The following is a 24,171-nucleotide window of genomic DNA, read 5'->3' as shown; positions in this document are numbered from 1 at the left end:
AAAGTAAATATAACGTCAAGAGTATTAAACTATCAACGTTTTTGTTTGACAGGCGCCCATGATAAAAAAAAAAAAAAAAAAAAGACCCCAAGGGAAGAGAGATTTCTTTTTGGAAGCGTTTATTTTTCACAAAAATGACAAGTATAAAAAGCACTTTTTTTTTTTTTTGGTAAAAACTATGGTACAAATGTTTATGGAAAAGCGTCATAAAAAAAAAAAAAAGGACATCCTCATATCAGTGTGCAAATGAGTTTATACAGACAAAAGCCTTTCCACGAGGCGACGCTTCAAGATAAATTATTTAAATAGCATATATCTACACAAATGACATAACTTCCGACATAATAATTTATCAAAACAAAGGCACTGGAAAATACACACATATCACAACATAAGTCAAGAAAACATTTCCTTAATTTTTCCTGTTTGGGCTTCGATCATTTTCCTCCCCTAAAAAAATATCTTATATACAGCACATGACTGAAAAATAAAGGCAAACTGAAGCCATTCAATTTGTTTAAAAAAAAAGATATTTGTTTGTCTCTTGCTGGCCTCGATACAAAAACCATTCATGAGGTAATAATTGTACTTAAAAGGGTTATCTTTGGTTTTTCCTATGTCAAAAATGTACACACAATCTCAGGCACACCAGCCATGCATGCTGTGCATACGCATACATGATCCAGCCTCTAATTTTTATTGATTGGAAATAAATCAATTACTTTGGCGCATGATTTCAATCAATTGAAAAAAAGATTAAATTTCTGATATAATCACTGTAGTAATTGATTACTTTAGTGCTTGATTAACTATTGTAACCGATTACTTTAGTTCTTAATTCGTGAGAGCAACATCCATTTTTAAATCCTCCTAAACTAGTTACCCGAGATTGAAAGTCTGGACTCTGAAAAGCGTCAAAATATGTCTTTGGGATTGAACCAATTAATGGAATGCTAACTCTCCATTTTGCCTTATTGCTTACTTAAGCCAGTCCCTACGTAATTCTGCAATACCTTCATAAAAGATCATACATACACTCCATAATTTGCCAAAAATTGTTCCAAAGCATTGCATAATACACCTGCTTTGGGCCCTGTGCTCTCCTTTTTTGTGCTCTTAACCTGAGAAGTTCTACTGTTTGGCCATCCCTATGTAGAAGACCTTTAATAATAAAGTACGTTTGGAAGGGTGATTGAACGAAATAGTAAAAAAAAAAAAAAAAAAAAATCCCTTTCTTATACTTTTCGTGACCTAATACACGTGCGCATTCACTCAAGCTACACATTCAGTCTTAGACAACAACAATCATTCCAAACTGTCCATGGTCCCTCTGGCTCCTTCGAGAGGGAATGTTTCCCAAGCCAAAGAAAGTTCTCCTATACTGCTTTCGTCAAAATGAATGAGTCCACAGCAGATGAAATTAATGCTCGAGGATGAAAAGAAAACGAAAAGATGGAATTTCCCTTTGATCCTTCCTCCACAGAGGGATACCAGCAAAGTTCAGGTGTGCAAAGCAATAAATGTGGCGCCCCCCTTTGGATGCAAAAAGGGCCAGATTCTTCTGAGCGGAGCTGCGCTCGCGATATGAATTTGATGCAGAAATATCATTGAACTTTCTTTTAGCTTTCAAGTCCTGAGGTCACGTTACCTCCCGCGACCACTCGTGCTCATCACTCCTCCCAACGTGCATTGCCCAAATTAGGAGACGTCCTTCTGCAATTATGCGTCTGAAAGAAATTAAGAACCAACGATGAGTCTTGCGTTGAACGTTTCAGAACAATCTAAGGTATATGCATTTCAAATCTTACCTCTACATTCGTATTTAAGGTCCGAGAAGTAAACCATCTCCTGAGAGAAGACGTACAACCCTAGTCGCCCCCCGGCGTAGGTCTTGTCATAGATGTTTCCGGAGTCGGCCATGATTCTCTTGCCCTCGTACATCACGACTCTAAAAACCGAAGAGCAATCGTTTGAGATCATCACAAATAATAAAGATGTTAAGATTTCTTTTTTCCTGTTTACAACTCACCTTATAAGTCCACTCTTTGGTCTATGGGTTAGATGCCATCTGTAGGCGGTGAAGTCCTTCCAGCCGATGTTCTTTGGGTCGTGCCACAAAGTACGAACCTGTAAAGCGATGTTAAAATGACTTCCGATCTTTAACCGAGGGGTTTTTTTGAGTCGTAACAAATTCGAGACTCACCTGTCCTGGTGTGTCTCCGGTGTGCCACAGGGCGTTCCTCAGGTGCTCGCCTGGGCCGGTGGTAGAGTTGACCACTTTGATGGACAGGCCCGAGTATCCTTGAGCTCTTGTGGGAGTTTGAGACCAGTAGGTCTGTGTGATCTGCTTCCACATGACTGTGTAGAATCGAGAACTTGACTGGTAGCCAAACACGAAACCAGCGTAGTCGTCATCTCGGTCCGTGTTGACAAAGAAGGTTCCGCTGAAGTCGACTGCGCTGAACTCGTCAAAACCTGTTTGGAAGAAGAGACGGTTGAGGTTTTGCCAAGTCCGATGCGGTTTCTAAATGAATCTCTAAAGGGGTATGTGGATATGTGCTTTCGTACCAACAGCGATGCCAGGGTCGCAGTTGACGGTCTGTACCAACTCCTTGCCCTGATGTCTGACCACCCAGTTGGGATCTATCTGGGAAGTGCCTTTAGGATCGAGGGGAACCATCTGGAAACGGCGGAAGTCCGTTTCACTGATGGCAAAGTTCTCCGGACAAACGTCATAAATATCCAGGACGTTGTCTTGGTCGAAATCATCTTTGCACACATCGCCTCGACCGTCACCTAAAACAAAACATTTGTTATGAGACACATGATGACTCTATGTCAAGGGTTTTGAAGTCCTCGAGGGCTGTTCTCTTGGATGTTTTTCTATGTTTCCAGTCTGTAACGCAATCTGATTCAAATGATCAGACAATCAGCAATACTTGCAGAAGTTGGATGCAAAACATCCAAGACACCGGCCCTCGAGGACCAGAACTGAAGACCCCCGCTATACGAGATGATGAGAGGATTGACCGGAGAACGGACTCACCATCAGAATCCACCTGATCGGGGTTAAAGGCCAGCCTGCAGTTATCCTTGTCATCGGGAATGCCGTCATTGTCGTCGTCGTGGTCACAGGCGTCGCCCTTGCCGTCCTTGTCGTGGTCCGCCTGGTTGGCATTCGGTATGTAGGGACAGTTGTCCAAATTGTTCTGGTGGCCATCCTCGTCAATATCTTGGTTGTTGTCACACTTGTCTCCCACGAGATCCGAGTCTGAGTCAGTCTGTTGGAGGGAGGAATTCTTAGTTTTATGGCCCCAACACTGGGAGACTGTTATTCTTTAGTATGAGAAGCTATTTTCTGGATGGAATTTTTGAGTTCAGGCACGCAAGCTAGAACTGCAATCCTCAAATCACATTTGCTTCAAAGTTGGATGAGGCTGACACATTCCTTTTTCAATTTATAGCCTCTATGGCTTCCAGACGAATCTTTTGACATTTTTTTTCACAGCACGCTATTGATCCACGCAGAGAGAAGTATAAAGAAAACGCGCAAGCCGAGATTTGACCTTACCTGATCGGGGTTATGCTCGAGAGGGCAGTTATCACAGTGGTCTCCCACCCCGTCTCGATCTGTATCCCTCTGGTCCACGTTGTAAACATATGGGCAGTTGTCATTTTCATTCAGAACGCCTGTTGAGTTGAAGCACATAGAATGTGTTAGCCTACGGGACCGAGCTAATGTTTCTTTAAGACCCTGGAAAGCTGTGATATATAAAACCGCTGTTGGAATCATAAAGGGTCACCTACCATCACCGTCAATATCCACGGCGCAGGCATCGCCCTCTCCGTTATTGTCGGTGTCGGTCTGGTCGGTGTTTGACTCAAAAATACAGTTGTCGCAACTGTCTCCAATGTCGTCCCTGTCCGCATCATACTGGGCGGGGTTGTACACTCTCGGGCAGTTATCCTAAGGAAAATCAAGAAAATGTCATTTCATATAATGTTTGATATTTGCTTGTTGCTCATTAAGATGGCAAAAGCGTAAACGGAAAATGTTGGATTCTAATGTTGTGCGTAAAGTAGATTTGTAGCTGTCAGGTCTGTGGAGAAGGCATAGTGTTAAACCAATAAAGTACACTGTTGGGATTACTTACCCTATCATCAGGGATACCATCATTGTCATCATCGTGGTCACATTCGTCACCACGGCCATCCTTGTCATGATCTTCCTGACCAGAATTGGGAAGGTTGGGGCAGTTATCCTGTATAGAAAGGAAACCCGCAAATAGTTAGGTTGAGTTTTGTTGTGGATTTTTGTGGCCTTTTGTGTTTCTGTTGTAATTTGAGGTTACCTTCTTGCAGTGGTAGGTAGCGTTGGCCACACACAAGAGGTCAGAGTTGGGCCACCCATCCAGATCAGTATCCTCTCCACAGATATGGCCATTGCCAGCATACCCTGGCTTGCACTCGCAACGGAACATCGACTCGGAGAAGACGCCCAAGTAAATGCAATTGGCGTTTTTGTTGCAGTTGTGGCTACCATCCTGGCAGGGATTACGTGGTTTGCAAACCTGAAACCAGAACAGAAAGTTAATAAAACAGAACCGATAGTTTCTGGTCAAGAGCAAGCGCTGATTAAGAATTCAGACCTGTTTTTTGGCAGTGGCTTGCTCCACTCCTCTCCCGAAGGGCTGAGGACCAGAGTAACGAGCGGGGCAAGGCTGGCAGTTGTAACCCGGCTCTGTATTCTCACAGCGATGGACTCCGTTGTGGGAATAGCAAGCATCAGGGACCTCCTCGCACTCATCAATGTCTTTGCAAGTGACGCCGTCTCCTTTGTAGCCCAGAGGACACTTGCCACACTTGAACGAGCCATCGGGGAAGCTGATACACTTTGCACCAGGGAAGCACGGGTTGGAGAGGCAACCGTCTGGAGAGGACATTTTTGAGGGTTATGTCATGCAAATTTGGAAACGTTATACTGATTTTTCTTTGTGCTTACCGATTGGACAGTCCTGTTTGTTGCACACTTGAGACATGGTGGCGTCGCCAACGCAGTCTTTTCCGCCGTATTTGGGAACAGGATCAGAACAGAGACGTTTGCGGTTCTGGATGCCACCGTTGCATGTAACTGTACACGTGTCCCATGGTGACCAAGGTCCCCAACCTCCGTTGACTAAAAGTTGGACAAATTACGATAATCGGTTTCTTGTTCTAGACAGGAGTTTTGATATTAATTAAACTTGTGTAATTGTTGATAATGATGGCGGAACACAAAATCTCAAATTTGAGGTCAATTGGACCAGTAATTTGCTGGTGAACTTTGAATTTTTCGGCAAAAGTTTCAGTAAAATGAAAATGACCTTGATTAAAATGTTTTTAATTTTTTTGGTTTGCAACTTGGTGGTTGTGATGGTGCGACGCTCGATCTCATATTTTGGGTCAATTGAAACAGGCGTTTGGGAGCTACAGACTGTTTAATATTGACATTTTCAGTAAAAGGTTTCTAGCTTTCATTAAAATCAAAATCAGCTTTGTTAAATTTTCAGATTTTTGTGGGGATGTTTTTGTTTTTTTAATAAAACTTAGTCTTGTTCAAGGTGATGGCGCAACACTTAATCTCACATTTTTGGTCATTCAGAGTAACGCAACACCATATCTTGAATTTTCGGCCTATCAAAGCAGGTGTTTGGGAGTGACAACTCGCAGATTTTCGGCAAACGTTTTGTAAGTTTCATTAAAATGAAAATCAGAGCGTGGGTTTGGTAGCTGGATGTTGACATTTACGGCAAAAAGTTTAAAAATTTCAGATATTTGAGAGCGTAGTCCTGATTATAAAACTGAGCTTACTTGGACAAGGTGACTTTTGGCATATTTCAGTTTGGCGGCCCTCTCCCTGGCAGTCCATGCCGCCCATCTGGGGTGTGGGGGAGTTGCAGAGGCGTATACGAGTGATGACGCCCTCCCCACAGGTCACGGAGCAAGAAGACCAGGGAGACCAATGGCTCCAACCTCCATCTTGTTTGACTGCAAGTGCCAGATACACAGTTCATTCTTCATCCTCTACCACTATAGCAGATGGGATTCAAACAAAGTCTTACTTACATCGTTTGTCACATTCTTGAGGGAAGCAGTCACGGGTTTGGACCGAGGTGCCCTCACAGTTGCTGTTGATGCGATCGCAAGAGCGTCCGCGCTGCTGGATGCCCCGACCACAAGTCACCGAACAACGGGTCCACTGAGACCAGGGGGACCAGTCATCCTCCGCAGAGTCACTTGCTGTTAGTGCAGAGATGAAGTGACGTCACATTTTAGAAGAAAGAAGACGAGAATCGAACATGTGGAAAGTTAAAAAAAAACGTACGATTTCCACAGCGGGGGCAGCATTCTCCCTCTGGCACGGTGCCGTTGGTGCAGGGAATCAGAGGGCAGGAGATTTTTCGACACACAGTGGCAGAGTTCTAATTGGAGGGAAAAGTCAAGATTAGCGTCAGGCTTGAGGTTAACTCTGCTTTGTTAACATAAATCAAAACGGACAGCCTCGCGGGGAAAATTTCCCCCATGCTTGCTTCTGTTTGTTTCAAGGAACTGTTGCCTCACTAAGCTCTTCACATCGTGTTGGCGCCCGCAGTAGGAAACACAACTGTTTCTCCGCTTACCTGGCAGGTACACTCGGTGCAGTCATCCACGGTCCACTCGTCCCGGTCCTTGTGCACGATCCCGTTGTGGATGCAAACGCTGCTGTGGTTCTTGATTTGATCTTGAATCTTGGCGCTGACCTCAGACTGCAGGAAAAAACAGGAATGGAGTGAGTGGGGGGGGAGCGAGGGGAGGGGGAGGTTGCTAGCTGGGGACCAAGGATGGAAAACTTTCCCATTGCCAAAGTTCCAGCATAAATGAATCACCATCCGACATAATGATTATGACACGGCCTGACTCTGGTGAAGCAATGCAAATATAAGCAACATTGTTGTGTATTCACATGGCTCTCATTAGGAACTTGGCCACCGGCTGCCATGACAGCGACAAGTGGCGATGGGAACTGGCTAACTGGGATGTAAACATAGCGGGAGCGGTTCTGAAACGCTTACCACTTTCCGCAGCTCGTTGGTCACGTGCTTCACCACCACGCCGAGTCCTCGTAGCTCCTTGAACAGTCCTGCCATGTCCTCGCAAGAGAGGCCGCAGAACGACTGGAGATCTGGAGTCCAGACATTCGGGTTCATAACGACATATCCAAAATGTTTGTCTGATTCCTACTGGATCTTTTTCTCACGCAGTCATTCACACGTACATAAATAATCTTGTACCTGTATTGCCAAACCGGACACTGTGTAATTTGGGACAAAGAACTTCATGGCTCTCTGTGGTCGTTTCTAAAGCTCCTCTACCACAAACGGAGAGCCTCCGTTCGTGGTAGAGGAGCTTTTGATCTTGTCAAAAGAGCCTCTGTTCGTTCTAGCTTCGACAACTAAAAGGTAGGACACCAAATCCACTAAGTATGGAAGAAGGTCTCACCTTTGCTTTTGTGGCCAATGTAGTCGGTCCTGATGGCAGGGCTGGAGCCGTTCATTGGGTTTTCCAGAGTTAGGACGTCAGTCAAGACAGCTGCAGGTGAGAGCAAAGATTTTATTCACCGCTATTGACTTGTCAATTACATTTTTTTTTTCAACCTGGAAGGGCCCACTCCATTGAAATTTTCTATTTTTGATGCAACTTCACTAATGCACTATCACCAGTAGATGGCACCGATTCCCCATTTTAGATATGCTACTGACCAGCAGCATAATCACGTGTGTTTTGCAGCATTCTTTAGTTTGTCTCAGCAAGAAATCATTGCAGATTTTTAGGCCAGAAAAAAATGTTCACTATGGGGGACACGTGAATAGTCCGTCTCAGGAATGTGACATCAGCACAGTTTGCATGTGATGTGAAAACGCTCTACAGGGAGTTCAGTTTCTGTCCCTTTACCCCACCATTTTAATGATTACTATCATTTGGGACATAAGGTGTCTATTTTGCAATTTCTGCATAAACCGTCTCGACTTTTATTTCCCTGCAGCCAATTTTCAAATATACTGTCAAAATGTAAAAAAACAACAAACCCTGAAGCCTTACCTCCATTTTCGCATCCCTTATTTCTCAGGATTGTCTCCAGTGATGTCCCAAAGACAAATCTCACATTCTGAAGCACTCCCTATAATAAAGATGCACCATTTAACAAAACATTTCAAACAAACGTTTAAAAAGAAGACTCCCACAGATTCCTTACCATAAATTTGTCCCTCGTCGCTCCCTTGGCAATCCTGAGCCTGGCGATGTCCGCCAGCTCCTTGGACAACACTTTCTGGATGGGCTCCTCCATCTCGGACACGTTGATTTCATCGCAGCCCACCAAGAGTTTCACGCGGTCATCCTGGAAGAAGAGCGTGATGTTCTTCCAGTGTCCCGTCGCTAAATGTGCCTCCTCGATGGACACCAGCTGCTGATGGTTGCCGGTGGAGTAGAAGACGTCCAAAGTGTTGGCTTTGCCGTTGGAGATGATCTCCAACACTGGACCCGAGCCGTCTTTCTTCTCAATGGTGAGGAGGCTTCCTCTGTTCCTCTTGGACTGTTTCAGGTTGACCAGGAGGATGAAGCCCCGCTCTAACTGAATGGAGTCGATAAGGTCGCCAAAGGAGTTGTCGGGGACGTGGGGGATCAGGTCTGCGTTCAGAACTTTGTACGCCGGGCTGTACGGGTCAGCCCCTTTGACCAAAGTCACGCCGTGGTGCCTCTTGTCTACCCGCACCAGATCGAATAAGTCGTAAACGCTGTTGTCATCGCGAGTCTCTGTGAAACAATCACATTTTTATACAGAACGTTACAAAACGGAATTACAGATATCATGCGTTTGATTCTTTTTATTCTTACCTGCTAATATCACCCCCTCACAACTCCAAAGCATCAACAACAGAAAGATGCCGCGCAGCATCATCTCTTCCCTAAGTCAACACTAAAATCCAGACAGGAATAAATCACATCAATTCACACGCAAAATCGTCACTTGCTAAATATAATGATAGGAATAAATGACAAACCTTAAGAACAGAAGATCCCTTCAAAAATAAACCGGATCCAAAAATGTCCTCTTCTTATAATTTTATCCCGTCTTTTTCTTGAGGCTCAAATCGTTTGGATTTTTTTTTTTAATCCTATTGATGCTCTCAAGTGTCTCTCGAGTGACTGCCTGTTAGGGCGCGAGTGGAGGCTTTTTGAAGGGTTGAGAGACATTCCTGAGGTGCGGGCTGCACCAATGGCGGTCCGGAGGCGCACGCTCGCGCTCTGCAGGGGCGGGCCCTGGACCTCTTACCTCACACAGCCCGTCGCAGTCACATCCGAGACGCGCACAAAAATGCATTCCACAAGCTCAGCGGACAAATATTCCATAGACTCAGCCGTGCCGGGGCTCAGGGGGCGTTTCCGGTCAAATAATAGCTTTATCGCCTGGTTGAATACGTATGTGCTATTATTAGCTTTTATATTGTGGAACAACGTGTGTGAGCTCACATTACTCGGGCACTTTGCAGACATGTTTGTTTATATGAATGAAAAAATAATATTCCGTCACTTTTACATATGTATAGATTTGTTCCTGAGACCCATCCCATAGATTTGTGTCCACTCTAGTGGACGTTTATCATTTTAAGTCCTAGTGTGCTCAATGGAGGACATCCTGGTCTTCCCACAGATGTCTTTATGTGCTTTGCTGTCTTGTTGAGACGAAATGGACACAATAGTGGACATAACTTAATAGGCTGGGTCTCAGGACAGTTGAATAGCTCCCAGTTTGGAAAATGTCTTGTAGAAGACGTTGCATATTGTTTTAGTTTTTAAATGTGGCCACTAGGGGACTCAGTGAGCAACACATGGAGACCTCTCAGCAGCAAGACCATATACAGCTGGGGTTTCACATTTTTTTTCACTCATGTCTGTCTCGTGAGGGTTTTTTTTTTTCTTTTCAGTCCAGCACCCACTAACCAGCAAAGTAGTTTTCGATTGGAAAAAAAAAGACCACTGAAAATGAATGATACAGGTAGAAACAACGTCTCCAAAGAAATGTAACTTATTTTTTAATAAAAGCAGGTCTATTTCATATGTTTTAATGAATATTAATCTATGTAGTAATTAAAAAAAAGACTTTTTTTTTAATTAAAACAAAGATTTTTGATAAGATTCAAGAGTTTTATTGTCATATGCTTTCATATGCATTCACCTCCCCCGATCAAACTACATTCCACAATCGAGCAAATAATAAAGTAGGCAGTAAAACAAAAACAGTAAGAGCAATGCGGGAAATAATAATGGACCACAAATAAAAGAATACGTACATTCTTGCTAAATGGCTGATACTAAATGAATTAAGTACTAAATTAAACATACTTTAGTCCCTTTTATCTGAGGTAATCGATTACCTTCATACTTAATTACCCAAAGTAACTGATCATTTTAGTACTGTTGAACGTAAAATAATTACTAAGTTTAGTAGATTTTGTGCCTGAATTACTTTAGTACTTAATGCAGTCAATTGCAGTACTTTAGAACCTTGAGTACCAAAAGTAATCAATTACTTGAGTACTTTTTGCACCAAAAAAAGGAATTACTTGAGTACTTAAGTAGTCAATTACCTTAGTACTTTAAAAAAGCACATCTGTAATTTAATGTCAGGACTCTTCAAAAAAAAACGTAAAACTACGTCTTTGGGATTGAATGAGTTAATTGATGGTAGCCATACAGTATATGATAAATGACACCTGCGTACATGTTGTAAAGGCCAAAGGAGGCGTTAAAGGCGATAACACTGCTCACTTGTCCAAAAGTGTGATTCAAATGGAAAACATTGTGTAGGTGGGAGCAGAGTTTTTAGCCCCTGTGGGAAGGATGTTTGCTGATATCAGCCAGGTGGGACGACTGCGTGAGCGTGACCTCACGGCGTGGGAGGAACAACTGTCAGGATGGTGCCGGAGCGCCAAAGGACTGATGAATACCCGCAACCCGAGCCAACAACCTCACCGGAAACGGCCCATAGATAACAAACGTTTGCACTGCGCGTGCTCTGACTGTTGGGCCGCGTCCCAATACTGATTCATACGGGTGCGCGAGAGCATTTTTGATTTTTGAAATCACGCTCTCGAGGCAAATCGATAGGAGCCTTTTCCAAAAACCCATTTTTTACATGAATCCGGAGGTGTCCAAACTATGGCCCGGGGGCTATTTGCGGACCTGCCAACCACATTTTAGCGGCCCGCAGCATAAACTAAAACTTGGATGCTATTAATGCACAAGGTTTAATAATGTTATGTAATGGGAGAAAAATCAAGAAAATACTCCATTCTATTTTTTTTGTGATGTCTATTTAAAGGACAAAAACAAAGCTTGAATAACGCCATAAGAATTTTGTTTGTTCACCCATAAAGATTCCTGCGAATTTATTTTACAGTGATACTGCAAGTGTACTTATATTTACAATATAAAAACCAGACCTTAGTAACAGGTTCAAGCATCTATTAAGACGTTGCCCGCAGCAGCCAGTAATTTGTTTGAACTTTACCTTTTTTGAGGAGGAGGCCCGCCACTCCCGCGGTATCCTCTTGGTAAAAGCCCCGGGGAAACCGTACGTACATTATCAGCGGCGGTTCGGGTTAAACAAACGGCCAAGTCTCGACAGAGATAGTGGAAAGTGTGAGTAAGAGGCCTCTGTAGCTACTTGTCAAACAGCAGCGCAGTGACTCACTCGAAAACATTAAGATTGTGTGGAAATCAGACAGAAATCACTGGTCCAGAACAGTCCTCATTAACTTATTCAATCCCAAAGACGTATTTATACGTCTTTGCAGAGTCCAGGCGTTCAATTCCAGGTATTGACATACAGTCCCCCCCTAAATATTAGCTCGCTAGATAGATTGATACATGGACGGTTGATGTTTAGCTGGCTAGCTAGCTAGATGCTGAATAAACAGCATGGTTCACTGACTACCTAGCTAGCTAGATGGAAAAGCTAGAAGGATTGCTAGCGAGATTGCTAGCTATCAGCGGTTGTTTTCTTCTTTATCAGACAGTGACAAGACTTAAAAACGTTAAAATTCTTCATTTTACCTGACATGTTTCGGTGTTATCTTTCGCCTTCTCCAGAATTTGGACACTCTGAAGAAGAGATAACGCAGAAACATGCAAAACCGCCTAGAAATGTTACGTTTTTAATTTGAAATTTTTATGTTTTTAAGTCTTGGCACTGATGAAGAGGAAAACAGTAGTTGATTTTTAAACAATATACAAGATGGCGGTTATGTAAGTAGATTTCTAGCTGGATAGCTTGCGAGACAGATCTTAAGCTAGCTAGATATATTGCTAGCTAGCTAGCCAGATAGATAGCTTATCGGGCAAGCTATAGATGATATAGAGTTGCTCCCTTTAGTATGTTAAAATATGTGAAATGTAGTTAGCGTAATGTTATTGTTTTGTATTCGGAACAAAATGAACCCCTTTTGTTAGCTTACAAAGGTATAGTTTCCAAGGTAGGGTTTGACTTTTACCAGGAGTGGGGCTTGAACCCACGAGGACACTTGTCCATTGGATCTTAAGTCCAACGCCTTAACCACTCGGCCATCCTGGTACATCAGGACCTGGTCAATGGTCACAATGTAAATTTTCCATTTTTTTTTCTCAGATTGTATAGAACCTGCAGAAATGGTCAACTAGGAATACATTTTTCAGCACCTAAAACGCACACGACTAGCAGATTGGTCGGAAATAACCTGAATTGGGTCAAAACAGGACTGATCCACTATTTGGGTTGATGGGACCCAACTTTTTAAATGTATTTCTTATTTTAAAATGGTAAATACAGTTAGGTCAAAAAACAGCCAAATTTGGCCCAATTTTTGCTTGATGAAAACTGATTGGTCAAAAACAAATGCCATGTTTTGCTAAAAAAAAAAAAAAAAAATTGGCCCATTTTTTTTCATGCTCATTTCCAAGTAAATCCTCTTATTTTTTTGTGAGTCCTTATTGTCTTCCATTTCTTGAGTAGACCACTTCATTGGTAAATGAACGCGATAAACGAGAGTCTGATAAATGGTGTTTATCTACGGGGACCAATAACAGTGTCCAACTATGTCAAAACTGAATATTTGCTGCAGAACGTCTACACAAGCAATCTCAAGTGACCCATTACCAGGAAAATTGTGAGTCAAGTATTTTTCCCAAGAGATCCAGGGGGCGATGATTCGGATTTTTTTTCGATGTCTGGCGCATGCCTGAACAGTGGCGGCTATAAATCACCGAAACGGGCCCTTCACCAAAGTCTGTCAAACGGGAGGGGAAATGATCTTATCTGCGACACAAGATCATTTCTGTTTTTAGCGATGAGAAAAATATTAAACACGTTCGCTTTTCATTCGTCACCGTGAGTCAGACACGCTTCTGTATGTGGAGCATCGCGTACGTATGCCAGCAAAAATGCACGGGAGAAAAATGATAAATCGGTGACAGTAAATACGTTCAATCCCGGCAAGTGATGTCATGTCGGGATCACGTTTGATGGATGTTGGTTTTCTCGCACACATAGTGTACGAGACACACATGGTGACCCCTAGCTGGGATGCGGTGAGTGACGGTGATGGTAATACATACGCTTCGGCGCCATGACTTTCTGCCGCTAAATTCAAGTCGTTGACTAACGGGAAACTTCAACGCGTGCCATTCAAATGCGCAAAGAAAAGTAGGACATGAATAGACTTTTTTTCTTCTGTTTCGAACATATGCTGGATAATACCGAAGAAAAAAAAAGGTGTGTGTGTACGTGGTGACAGAAAAGTCACAGGATTCAACGATTTAAACACTTGAGTTGACCCTTGAGGGAAAAATTTGACCCAAATAGGGCAAGATGTTCCTGATGTATGATATCAAAAAGAAAAGCATAAAAAAAACCACTAGGAAGCGAAAATATCGCATAGATCGTCGAAACGTAACGATTTTCAAAATGCCACGTTGCCCTTTCTTCTAAATGCTTGCAAACAGAAGATCGAGAGGTACAGCCTATAGGTGTCCAATTTAGCCCATGTCGGGCTCATTTACTGCCATTCAAATTGGAAATAATGTCAATTTCAGACATATTGAAAATCCGATGTTTTATCATGCATTTCCCCGATTTTTGCACGAATCCTTTCAACGGCAACTCATGAATGGAGCGCAATAGAAATTTCTGTGTTGAAACCCCTAAACCACCGGGTGACGCTGGCTGATGACATTTGCAAGCGTTTTGATGACTTTGATGATTGGCTTAGCCTGGACTCCCGAAATGCAAAAGTCTCCAAAAGTCACAACATAATAAATATTCCTGTTTCTATCATTTTTGTTTTTTTACCATTTTTTGTACACAAACACCCCCCCCCCCCTTTTTTTTTAATTTAATAAGTTAATTTATATTTATATTTGACGATGTTATGACCCTTTTACAATCAGCCCACGTTGGATGATTATAAAGCCAGGCTAGAGGAAAATCCCAGACACCCAGGAGCTAACCATAAAACAGGCTAAATTCCACAAAGGATTAAAATAAGTTGCATTTCCCTGAAAAAGGTTCGATCCCATGTCTCCATAGGAAGTAATAAAAATTCGCCATGACGTTATCCAGTGGGCTTTACAGACAAATGTATTTTCTTGTCTCTGAGCACACATTTTCAAGCTCCACTTGCTGTGGAACCCCCAGTTTCCTGGCCTCGTCCTCGTAAAATTCAGCTCTGATCTTGGGAAATGCATGCCGTCGCCGTAGAAACGTGGCTGTTGAAACGCTTGGGATTGCCACGTCCCGAGATACCAAGCAGCTATTTTAAAACAAGGATGGGCAACATGCGCTTGCCCACTCGAGTGGACATCAATTCATTTTTTGAATGACTTTGTCCACTATGGCTAAGCCATTGGAACGCGCAATACCGTCGTCAACCACGGGGCGGCGGACATCGTTTACTAGCGCTTCTCAACGCTGAGACCAGAATACTGAAGAAGTGTCATGGCCGCCATTTTAGTTTTACATTACGTGTATTTTATTCCCAAACATTGAGCGAAAATGCCTTAGAATTTAGCATGCAGTTGTACTAATGAACCTGAAAAATGTACTATTGGCAAATTTAATCGAAAACATTGTGATTTTAAATATATCAAAGATTTGCCTTCATATCAGGAGCCATCAATTTAGAAATTATATCAAAGCCCGACAAGAAACAAAATCGCCAATACCAGAAGTGAATTATTTGAGAGTATGTTGTTACTCCCTACATGCGTCGCGCTAAACACGCAACGCAAAACTAAACGTGTCTGTTACCGTGGCATCGCAAGGTGTTTACCGTGGCAGCGCAAGATGGCTGACTTTTGGCTTCAATCCTTACATATCAATCATTGCCTTTGACGCGTGAACGTTGTTTGCAATCAAGCTCTCAGAAGAGCGTAAACATTAGTGAAAAGTTGACATTTTGTTTAAACTTCATGCAGATTTACTGAATTCGTGTCCAAAAACGTGGATATAACTATATCCGAGTAGTAGTCTTTCAAATAGTGGCTTAATTTGAGAAGAGAGGGATCAATTTTACGCACTGCTGAAACAGGTGAGTTGAATTTACGCATTTGGGGAAACCGCATAGTTATACACAAAATGATTTGTTTGGACGTCTTGCTTGTAATTTTTGAGTATATGTATATTTTTTTGATTTAACAAAACAAAACGTTGATTTAAATATATCCGAGTAGTAGTCATTCAAAAATGGCATCATTGGACAAGAGAGGGACCAATTTTACGGCACTGCTGAAACAGGTGAGTTGAATTTATTCATTTGGTGAAACTGCACGATAGTACACAAAATGTTTTTTTTTTGGACGTATTGTTTGCAGTTTTTGAGTGCGTCTGTGTGTTTTTTTTTTAATTATTATTCTTAATATTAATTTATGTAAAAGTGTCCTTAAAGGTAAGGGTTAGAGGAACGATTTTTGTGTGAAGATCATCAAGACCAAGGAAAATAAGGTAAATGCTCATGTTTTGTCCTTTATAAATAATAGCATTTGTGTTCTACCTCTGTTTAGGAAGTGCGTGGTTCTATGTGCACCCGTCACTTTATTACTTGTACCACTTGTATACCACCTGGAATGTACTACAGTAATCCATTATTCTAGGTGTTACAGTTACTAAAATAATCGATTAATTTATATGTTTAAGTACAAAGAGTGATTACTTTAGATATTAAATACTAAAGTAATCAATGACTTCAGGTATTAAAGCAATCCATTCATTTTGGCGGTACCTCAGGTAACATAAAATATAAAGTAAGAGCTTCAGGTCCGAAATGAATCCATTACTTTAGATATTAAAGTCATTAAGTAATAAAATACTAAAAATATTTTCACGTATAAAGGAATAGATTTTTTTTTAAATTAATTACCTAAAGTAATTACTTTCAGTACTAAAGTCATTTAGTACCAGCCATGTTTAGGCAATCTTTTAGCCAAATCATTCTTTAAAAAAACAAAGAAAAAAAAGATATGAATATGTATTTGATGCCTGGACTCTTAAGAAAATAATGTATAAATATGTGATTGGCATTAAATTAAAAAAAAAAAAAAAAGCGTAATTGGGGCTGTTGGATAGGGTTCCCGTTGACGTCTTTTCTCGTCAACGGCACTCAAACAGTTAATTATATCGCCAATGACTGCAAACGGTTGTTTATTGATAAACAGCCCGCACTTGACTGGCGACTGGTGCTGGGTGTGCCCTGCCGGGGGCAAGTCAACTATTTTCAACACGCACAACTTGCAGTCATTTGATAGCTTCAAGTTTTCAAGTCAAGACTTCCTGTGCGGCGTTGCTCTGTTTTGAATTTTGATTTAATGAGACGCTTTTGTGATAATTTGCGCCTTAGAGCTTGAATTACAATCAGTGTTTACCACATTCAGTGCTAATAAAAACTGGAAGAACATACAGGGTGTGGTGGCTTTTGGCTCTGTGTGGTTCTGACTCGACATTCCCATCAACGCTGAACGCATACAATCCCAATTTTTTTTTTTTTTAAATTAGGAGTCGAGACTTTCAATCCGAAGAACTCATTTACATTTCTTTCAAATAGTTTCAAGTGTTTGACTAAAAGATGTTCAAAAAAATGGCTGGTGCTAAATGAATTAAGTACTCAAGTAATCGATTAATTTGGGTAATTAAGTACTAAGATAATTGATTACTTTCGGTTGTTAAGTACTAAAATAAGCAATTACTTTGGGTAATTGTTTTTTTTTTCCCTTCAGTAATTAACTCATCCAATGCCAGGGACGTAATTTCACGTTTTTTTAAGAGCCCAGACATTAAATCCCAGATACTTAAGTAGTAAATTGATACTTAAGTACATTAAGGACATTAACTTCCAGATACTTAAGTAGTAAATCGATACTTAAGTATCTGGAATTGAATGTCTGAACTCTTAAAAAACATTTGAAAAAAAACGTGAAAATACGTCCCTGGCATTGAACGAGTTATGTACGAAAGTAAATGTTTCCTAAATAATCATTTGCATTAGTACTTAACTACCTTAAAAACAAAAACAAATAGTGGGTGCATGGCCACAGTATTTTTTTTTATTTAATTTGATTTACCTATAAAATATATATATATATATATATATATATATATAGTGAGTGCATGGCCACAGTAATTTTTTGGAGGTAATTAAGTACTAAGGTAAAGGTCCCTGAAGTAATCATTTACTTTGGTACTGAACTACCAAAAACAAAAACAAAAAAATGTGGCTCTTTATTGCTCAAATTAATTTATTTTAGTACTTAACTACCAAAAGTAATTATTTTTCTTTCAATTTTTTTTAATTTCTTTATTATAGCTGTAGATTAGAAACATTTGGATTTGACATAAAAAAAATACAAACGAGACCAAGAGAGCAGCTTTTCGGTTTTTCTTTTCATGCCCAAGTATGTGCATCTGGATCCGATACATAACTTTGAAGATCAAAGCATTATTTGCAACAAAAAGCGCATATTTTGAAGTGCGCGTCGTAACGTTTGAAGTTCGTTACACGTCGGGTGGCAGTAGCTCATCTCGTTGTCTTGCGCTCAAGTCCTGCTTTGAATACAAATTTTTTAACTCGTCATTTGAGATCCTCGTCCATCGGTGTCCAAAATATGGCACAGGTGCCGTTTGAGGCCCATCATCTATTTTTTTGCGGCCCGTGGCATAAATTAATGGTCATGAGTCCACAGTTGTATTTTTACAATCCATCTTCATCCACATTAATGCACATGTTTCCGATGGCAACATTTCCAAGAAATGGCCGAAGCGTTGCTCTTGTATATGAAGAACATTCTTGGCCGTTTTTACTGTGCTGACAGAAGTTCTCGGAGCAAATCCTAAACATCATCACCTGGCCTCGGTCAGCGCGCGGCGAGACATTCGGAGGTCATCGTGTCACTCGGCTTCCTTTTAAGATTCGTGACCTACTTTCCAGATAACAAACGAGTGTGCACATTTAACCCCCCAAAAATACATCCGTAATCTATTGTCGTCATCCTATAGATAAACATCGCCAATTGCGGACATATATTTTTCTTACCGTGATCTCATTCGTGAGGTTATATATGGATTACTTGTGAGGCCCTATCTTTGGGATTCCAAACATTCTGACACATGTTTTTGCTCAAAAAAAAAAAAAAAAACAGGTGGGAGTTAAAGGTTTTCCAGTAGTTTTGTGGCACAGGCTAGCCTGAAGCTATAAGTTATTCCACTCGAACACGAGCCGGGATTCCCTGTCCACGCTCCACATCATGGTGTTTGTCTCCCGTTTCACCGCCGATATCCCCGAGCCCTGTAATGTGTATATTTAAGTCGAGTTTGCGGCGAGGCTAAATCAGTGCATGATGTGTGATTGCGAACAAATTCTTTGCTCCCGTGCAGTTGTGTTGCTTTAACCCAAATCACGTTCTTCGCAAAAGACCAAAAAAAGAAATGTAAAAATAATGATAGAAACAGAAAAAAAGTACAAGTACTGCAATTATACCGTTGAGATTTTGTGAGATGAGATCGTGTAATGTTAAAGCGGTGCTTGTCGAATAGGCATAAAATTCAGGCGCTCTGATGCACTTGTTTTTTTTTTTTTCAGTTTTAGACTAAGCTGTAACCCAAATAAACACTGTAAAAAAAATCACGGTCGTTAAGTTGATTATATTGCTTTTTTCTTTATTTGACTTACTGGCAATTTTTCTACAATGAAATTGGCGTATTTTTCATACCATAAGGCACAAATAAAAACTTTTAATTTTCTCAATTTTTTTTCCCCAAAACTTGTAATAATTGCGCATGAACAATAATGACAGTCAAAGTAGTTAGAATCCTTCAGTGCCATCGACGGCTGTAGACAGTGAGAGATTTAACTTATTTACTGACCGCCTAGTCGAATAAATTCTTGACGTCTATAGTCGTCGTTGGCAATGAATGAGTTGAGAGCAAACATTTTTATCGTAAAAAAATTAAATACTTTATAACTAGTTCTTAGTGGACACCAGCTAGACTTCTAAAACTACATTTAAGTAAGATTTTTGACATTCACAATTTTTTTCCTAATCCTACTTTTTCCTCGTAATATTATGACTTCATTCTTCGAACATGATCATTTTTTTCTTCCCTGGAAAAATGACTTTATTGTGATAATGTAATTTTGCCCCGAGGGACTATAATTAGTCCAATAAATGAAAAATATTGCCACTTATTTCATAACATTTGGATGTCCTCCGTTCTTGGACTTTAGTCTGTCATTGCATAATTTTAAGACTTTAAAATTCTCACAATTTTAAATCGTTTCCAGGTTTTGTGTATTGTTGATGTCTATAAATGTCACAAGTGGCATTTGAGAGTTAATTTGAAACACGTGTATTGTGCGGCGTCACTCAGTGTCCAGTGCGTTTTGCTCAGCCATTCCGCCGAGCTTCTCCTGGAAACCGCTCAGTGATGTCTGGTGCCGTCTCTGTGATAAAGCTAATGAACAACAGCAGCTATTTCTTTTTTGTGATCGTCATTGTGCTTCATAAAATATCGTCCTTTTTATTTCCAGCTTCCCAAACAAGCCCTTCCAGTCAGTGGCGAGACTCCAGCCAATTGCTGGACACATATTTGATGACCAAATACCTGTCTGACTGGGTAGCTAGCTAGCTTTTTATCTGTCTGTCTGGATAGATACTGTAGCTAGCTTTCTGACTCTGTCTAGATAGCTGGCTAGCTTTCTGACTGTCTGTCTCAACAGCTTGCTAGCTTTCTGACTGTCTGTCTGGATCGCTAGCTAGCTTTCCGACTGTCTGTCTGAATAGCTAGCTAGCTTTCCGACTCTGTCTGAATAGCTAGCTAGCTTTGTGACTGTCTGTCTGGACGGCTAGCTAGCTTTCTGACCGTATGGGTAGCTAGCTAGAGTTCTGACTGTCTCTCTCGGTAGCGAGCGAGCTCTCTGACTGTCTGTCTGGATAGCTAGCTAGCTTTCTGTCCTGGAAGCTAGCAAGCTAACGTTCTGACTGTCCCAGTATCTCGCTAGGGGTATGACTGCCTGCCTGTTTTATGGTAAAATACTGGCAATTTGGTTGCCAGAAAAGTACACTTAAATTATAACACATTTTCTACATTTATGATTAAAAAAAAAAACAAACAAACAAAACTATTGATACTATTGATTTTACACGATACAGTTTGTAATCAACAAAATCAACAGTATCAATAAAATTTGTTGTAAATATATGTGGACATTATAATATATTGTAAACATAATGTGTTACCATAATTTAACGGTACTTTTCTGGCAACAAAGTTGCCGCTATTTTACCGTAAAAACTTTGTTTTTTTCAGTGTAGCTTTCTGACTGTCTGTCTGTCCTGGTAGCTAGCTAGCTTTCTGCCTGTCTCTCTGGCTAACTAGTTTTCTGTCTATTTCTTTATCTTTGAATTGACCACTCAACCACTATTTTGACAAGAGCACAAACATGTGTGACTAAGATTAGCGTTAATGCCAGGGAATGCTGCTGAAGAATTCAGCAAACACAAACATATCATCATCATTATCTCCTCACCTATGTCCTCGCAGAGCAGCTCTGACGCATTTTAAGGTCTTAAAGGAAGTGCTGACTTCTTCCATTTAAAAGTACACAATTTGGATTTTGAGGGTGCATGTGAGTGAAGCTGATGGCTACCATCTTTCGGTGGGAAGAACGAAGCAATATGAATTACTACGCAAATCGTAACAATGTTTTCTTCACAGTATCAGAGTTCATATAGTAAACATATGGTCAATCATCAAAATTAAACTGTCCTTGAATTGTATCGCACTCCATGTATAATATATGATATTCTATACAGTACTGACAAGTTTATTCATATAGTAAGGCGTGAACGAAAAAGGAATTGCGTCATATTACCTCTGAGGTGTATGATATTGACTCCAAATCATATTCCCTCGGAATCAAAGTGACTCAACTGGTTCCATGTAAAAACAAGCGTCTTAAAATAAGATAATAATATACTGTAAATGTGTGTATATACAGTATTAGGTACGGGCGAGTTCTGGTATCTACTTGGTGTCACCAAGGGAACGTTGTAACCATGGCTACCGATACCAGTATTGGAGCAGTTTTACGATCATGAGATAGAAATGACACATTAATTGCATGAATTCTTAAGAAAAATGCTTGATCAGAATAGATTAGTTAGAATATATCTGTTTTGTTTTGTAAGGACATTTTGTATCTAGTACAAGTGGAATACAAGGGGGAAAAAAAAAAAAAAAATATATATATATATATATATATATATATATATATATATATATATGGGTTCAAATTAGAATGATTCGGTTAGGTTGGATGCCCTCATACCCTGTTTGCTTTTCTTCCGTCTGATCATTGGGACCTGTCTCCAAAACCTTTTATACTTTTTTGCCGTCATTTACCTTTTTACGATCCCACCGCAAGACAAGTGGTTTCCCATGTGCAGTGGAACAGGTGGATGCACCTGATTTTCAAAGTAAAAATTCTTTCCGACTGATCCCGAAGTATTTTCGCTCGGATCTCTCTGTGTGGCCCGGTACCAAATAGCAGCAGCGGTAGTCTGTTATGAAGGCCTACAACTATGCCAGTAATGTACTTTAAAAAGCAGAATCAGCTGGCAAACATTCGCACGCAGTAAGTTCCGCACTCACGACAGTGCGTGTGCGGCGGACGGTTAGAGTGCGTTCCGAACCTTTGTGTTATCTCTGTTGCTCGGGAGGCCGCTAAAACACACCGTGTAGGATTATTTTTCTTGCCGTCCGGCATTGGCGGCCCACAGCGCCGTGTTTTAAAATATAGAAGTGCATGGAATATATTTACAAGGTGAGGCTTCTGGGCGCAGACTGTACAGTTTGTTGAATTTATAAATCATTTGAATCACGTGCGGCGTATTAAGCGTACTGGGCTGTCAGGGCAATTTATATTTGAATATTTGTTCCGTGAAATTGGAATTGGAATTGTCAACGGTCTATTCTCGTGAATTTGTAGCATTTTCCTTGGCTGCGCTGCTTCCAGAATAGTTATGGTGTTAAAGATAGACTTTTTTTTTTTTTAAACTTCGCTTGGCTTGTATATAATAATCTTGATCAAAACTATTTTTATGCATTTTTGTTACAATTTCTTTATTTTGTTTATTGATTAATTTCATGATTTTGTTTATTTATTTATTGCTATTTTCTGATACGCTAAACCCAGGTCAAAATGATGTATTTGCTGTTTTTGAGAAGCAGGATTGCGCACAAAAACGTCTTGATTTTTGAATAATTACACATGACCCGGGTCAAATCGACCCGGGATTTTGTTACTATTTTAGAGAAATGATTGTAACACACAGGTATAATTTAAGTATTGCCTTACTTTGTGAGTAGGTTTTGAACCCTTAGGGATAATTTAAACACACCTCCGGGTCATATTGACCCAGGAATATTATTGCTGTTTCTGAGGAAAAACAAGGAATCACAAGATTTCTTTATAAGCAGGATTACATGCAAAAAAAGTCTTTTTTTTTTCTTAATAATTACACAAGACCCGGGTCAAATTGACCCAGGATGTTGTTACTATTCTAGAAAAAAATAATTGTAACACGTGGGTGTAAATGACATATCGTCTGTGTTACTTCATGATTATTTGATCAATTAGACACACCCACGGGTCATATTGACCCAGGGACATTGCTGTTCATGAGAAATGAACAAAATGAACATGGTTGAAACGAAATATTGGCTTTGGATGACACATATTTTAGACACGTTTAGGTGACTTAAATGCTCTCGGGGCAAAGTGACCCAGAGACATTATCGCTGTTCCTAGCAAACAAACATAACACACAGGAGGTGTTAAAGGCAGATACTGATTATTTGTATCCAAATAAGTGTATTATTTGTTTTTAGTAAAAGGGAAAATATTGCTGTCAGTTATTAATAAAAAATCTAACCTGACTTCAAAAATCGCATGCATGCGGACTCAATCTTGCTAGAATTCTCGTGGGATTTATGTCTCTATCAAAACATTTATTAATCAGCATCGGCTAGCAAATGGACTTCCCACCACTTTTTGAAAAAAATGTTTTTTTTTCCCTCCGGGCGCAAAGTAACAGGTGCCACCTGTTACCGTGGCGACGTGTCGCTTTTGTGACTCATCAGGCTGCGTTTGTCTTTTCTATCAAAGAACGGCATTGCCACTTGCCAAACGGGGTGACTCAAAGTCTTGCAAGTGGCGTCTCTCTGGCCAGTGGGCAAGTTGAGAAAACGTTTCCAGTTATCGACAAGTGATCACACGCAGATTTTTCTCCGTTTTTATCGCGTTCCCTGCAAGTCCGTAAACTCATATATTTCAACACTCCGTACTTAGTGGCTGATTAAGATATACGTAAGATAGTAATTTAACATGTGCTGGCCAGATGTGTGGCGTGTCTTTAATTAACACTAAATAACTTTTGGATAGCTTCTTCCACGTGGAGAAATGTGTCATAAATCTTGTATAAATTTGGTGATTTCGCCCCCTCAATTTACGGGATGACCAAAAAAGGAAAATTTTCTTCGAAAAGAAGGGTCATCAGTCCTCAACGGTT

At 40.6% G+C, this 24,171-nt stretch overlaps 1 protein-coding gene and 1 non-coding gene across 2 annotated transcripts; both read right to left on the bottom strand.

Moving 5' to 3' along the window:
* Positions 1-128: 128 nt before the first annotated feature.
* LOC148412613 (thrombospondin-1-like) lies at positions 129-9,230 on the bottom strand. The gene is made up of 22 exons (XM_088433158.1): positions 9,081-9,230; positions 8,914-8,995; positions 8,273-8,832; positions 8,119-8,197; positions 7,519-7,608; positions 7,092-7,201; positions 6,660-6,785; positions 6,365-6,461; positions 6,106-6,279; positions 5,851-6,027; positions 5,003-5,176; positions 4,650-4,930; positions 4,353-4,571; positions 4,155-4,262; positions 3,808-3,967; positions 3,572-3,690; positions 3,047-3,281; positions 2,569-2,796; positions 2,204-2,475; positions 2,030-2,127; positions 1,809-1,948; positions 129-1,727 (listed from the first exon to the last, which is right to left on the bottom strand). The coding sequence occupies exons 2-22, from the start codon at positions 8,975-8,977 to the stop codon at positions 1,720-1,722; spliced, it is 3,519 nt and encodes a 1,172-aa protein (XP_088289284.1). The 5' UTR covers positions 8,978-8,995; positions 9,081-9,230; the 3' UTR covers positions 129-1,719.
* Positions 9,231-12,569: 3,339 nt separating this feature from the next.
* Positions 12,570-12,652, bottom strand: trnal-uaa (transfer RNA leucine (anticodon UAA)). Its single transcript has one exon. It is a non-coding gene; the product is annotated as a tRNA-Leu (tRNA).
* Between the last annotated feature and the right edge of the window lie 11,519 nt (positions 12,653-24,171).

Source organism: Hippichthys cyanospilos, chromosome 14 (assembly GCF_059441005.1).
Source record: "Hippichthys cyanospilos isolate Australia breed blue-spotted pipefish chromosome 14, RoL_Hcya_1.0, whole genome shotgun sequence".
Taxonomy (NCBI): Eukaryota; Metazoa; Chordata; class Actinopteri; order Syngnathiformes; family Syngnathidae; genus Hippichthys; species Hippichthys cyanospilos.
The sequence above is the reverse complement of the archived record's forward strand: the minus strand, read 5'-3'. Positions and strand labels throughout refer to the sequence as shown.

Excerpts from the sequence above, each read along its gene's own strand:
- LOC148412613 (XM_088433158.1), bottom strand. The coding sequence starts at position 8,977 with ATGATGCTGCGCGGCATCTTTCTGTTGTTGATGCTTTGGAGTTGTGAG. Across the intron at positions 5,177-5,850 it reads CCAAAAGTCACCTTGTCCAA|TCAACGGAGGTTGGGGACCT; the intron begins GTAAGCTCAGTT and ends TCCAACTTTTAG. Across the intron at positions 4,263-4,352 it reads CTACCTACCACTGCAAGAAG|GATAACTGCCCCAACCTTCC; the intron begins GTAACCTCAAAT and ends CTTTCTATACAG.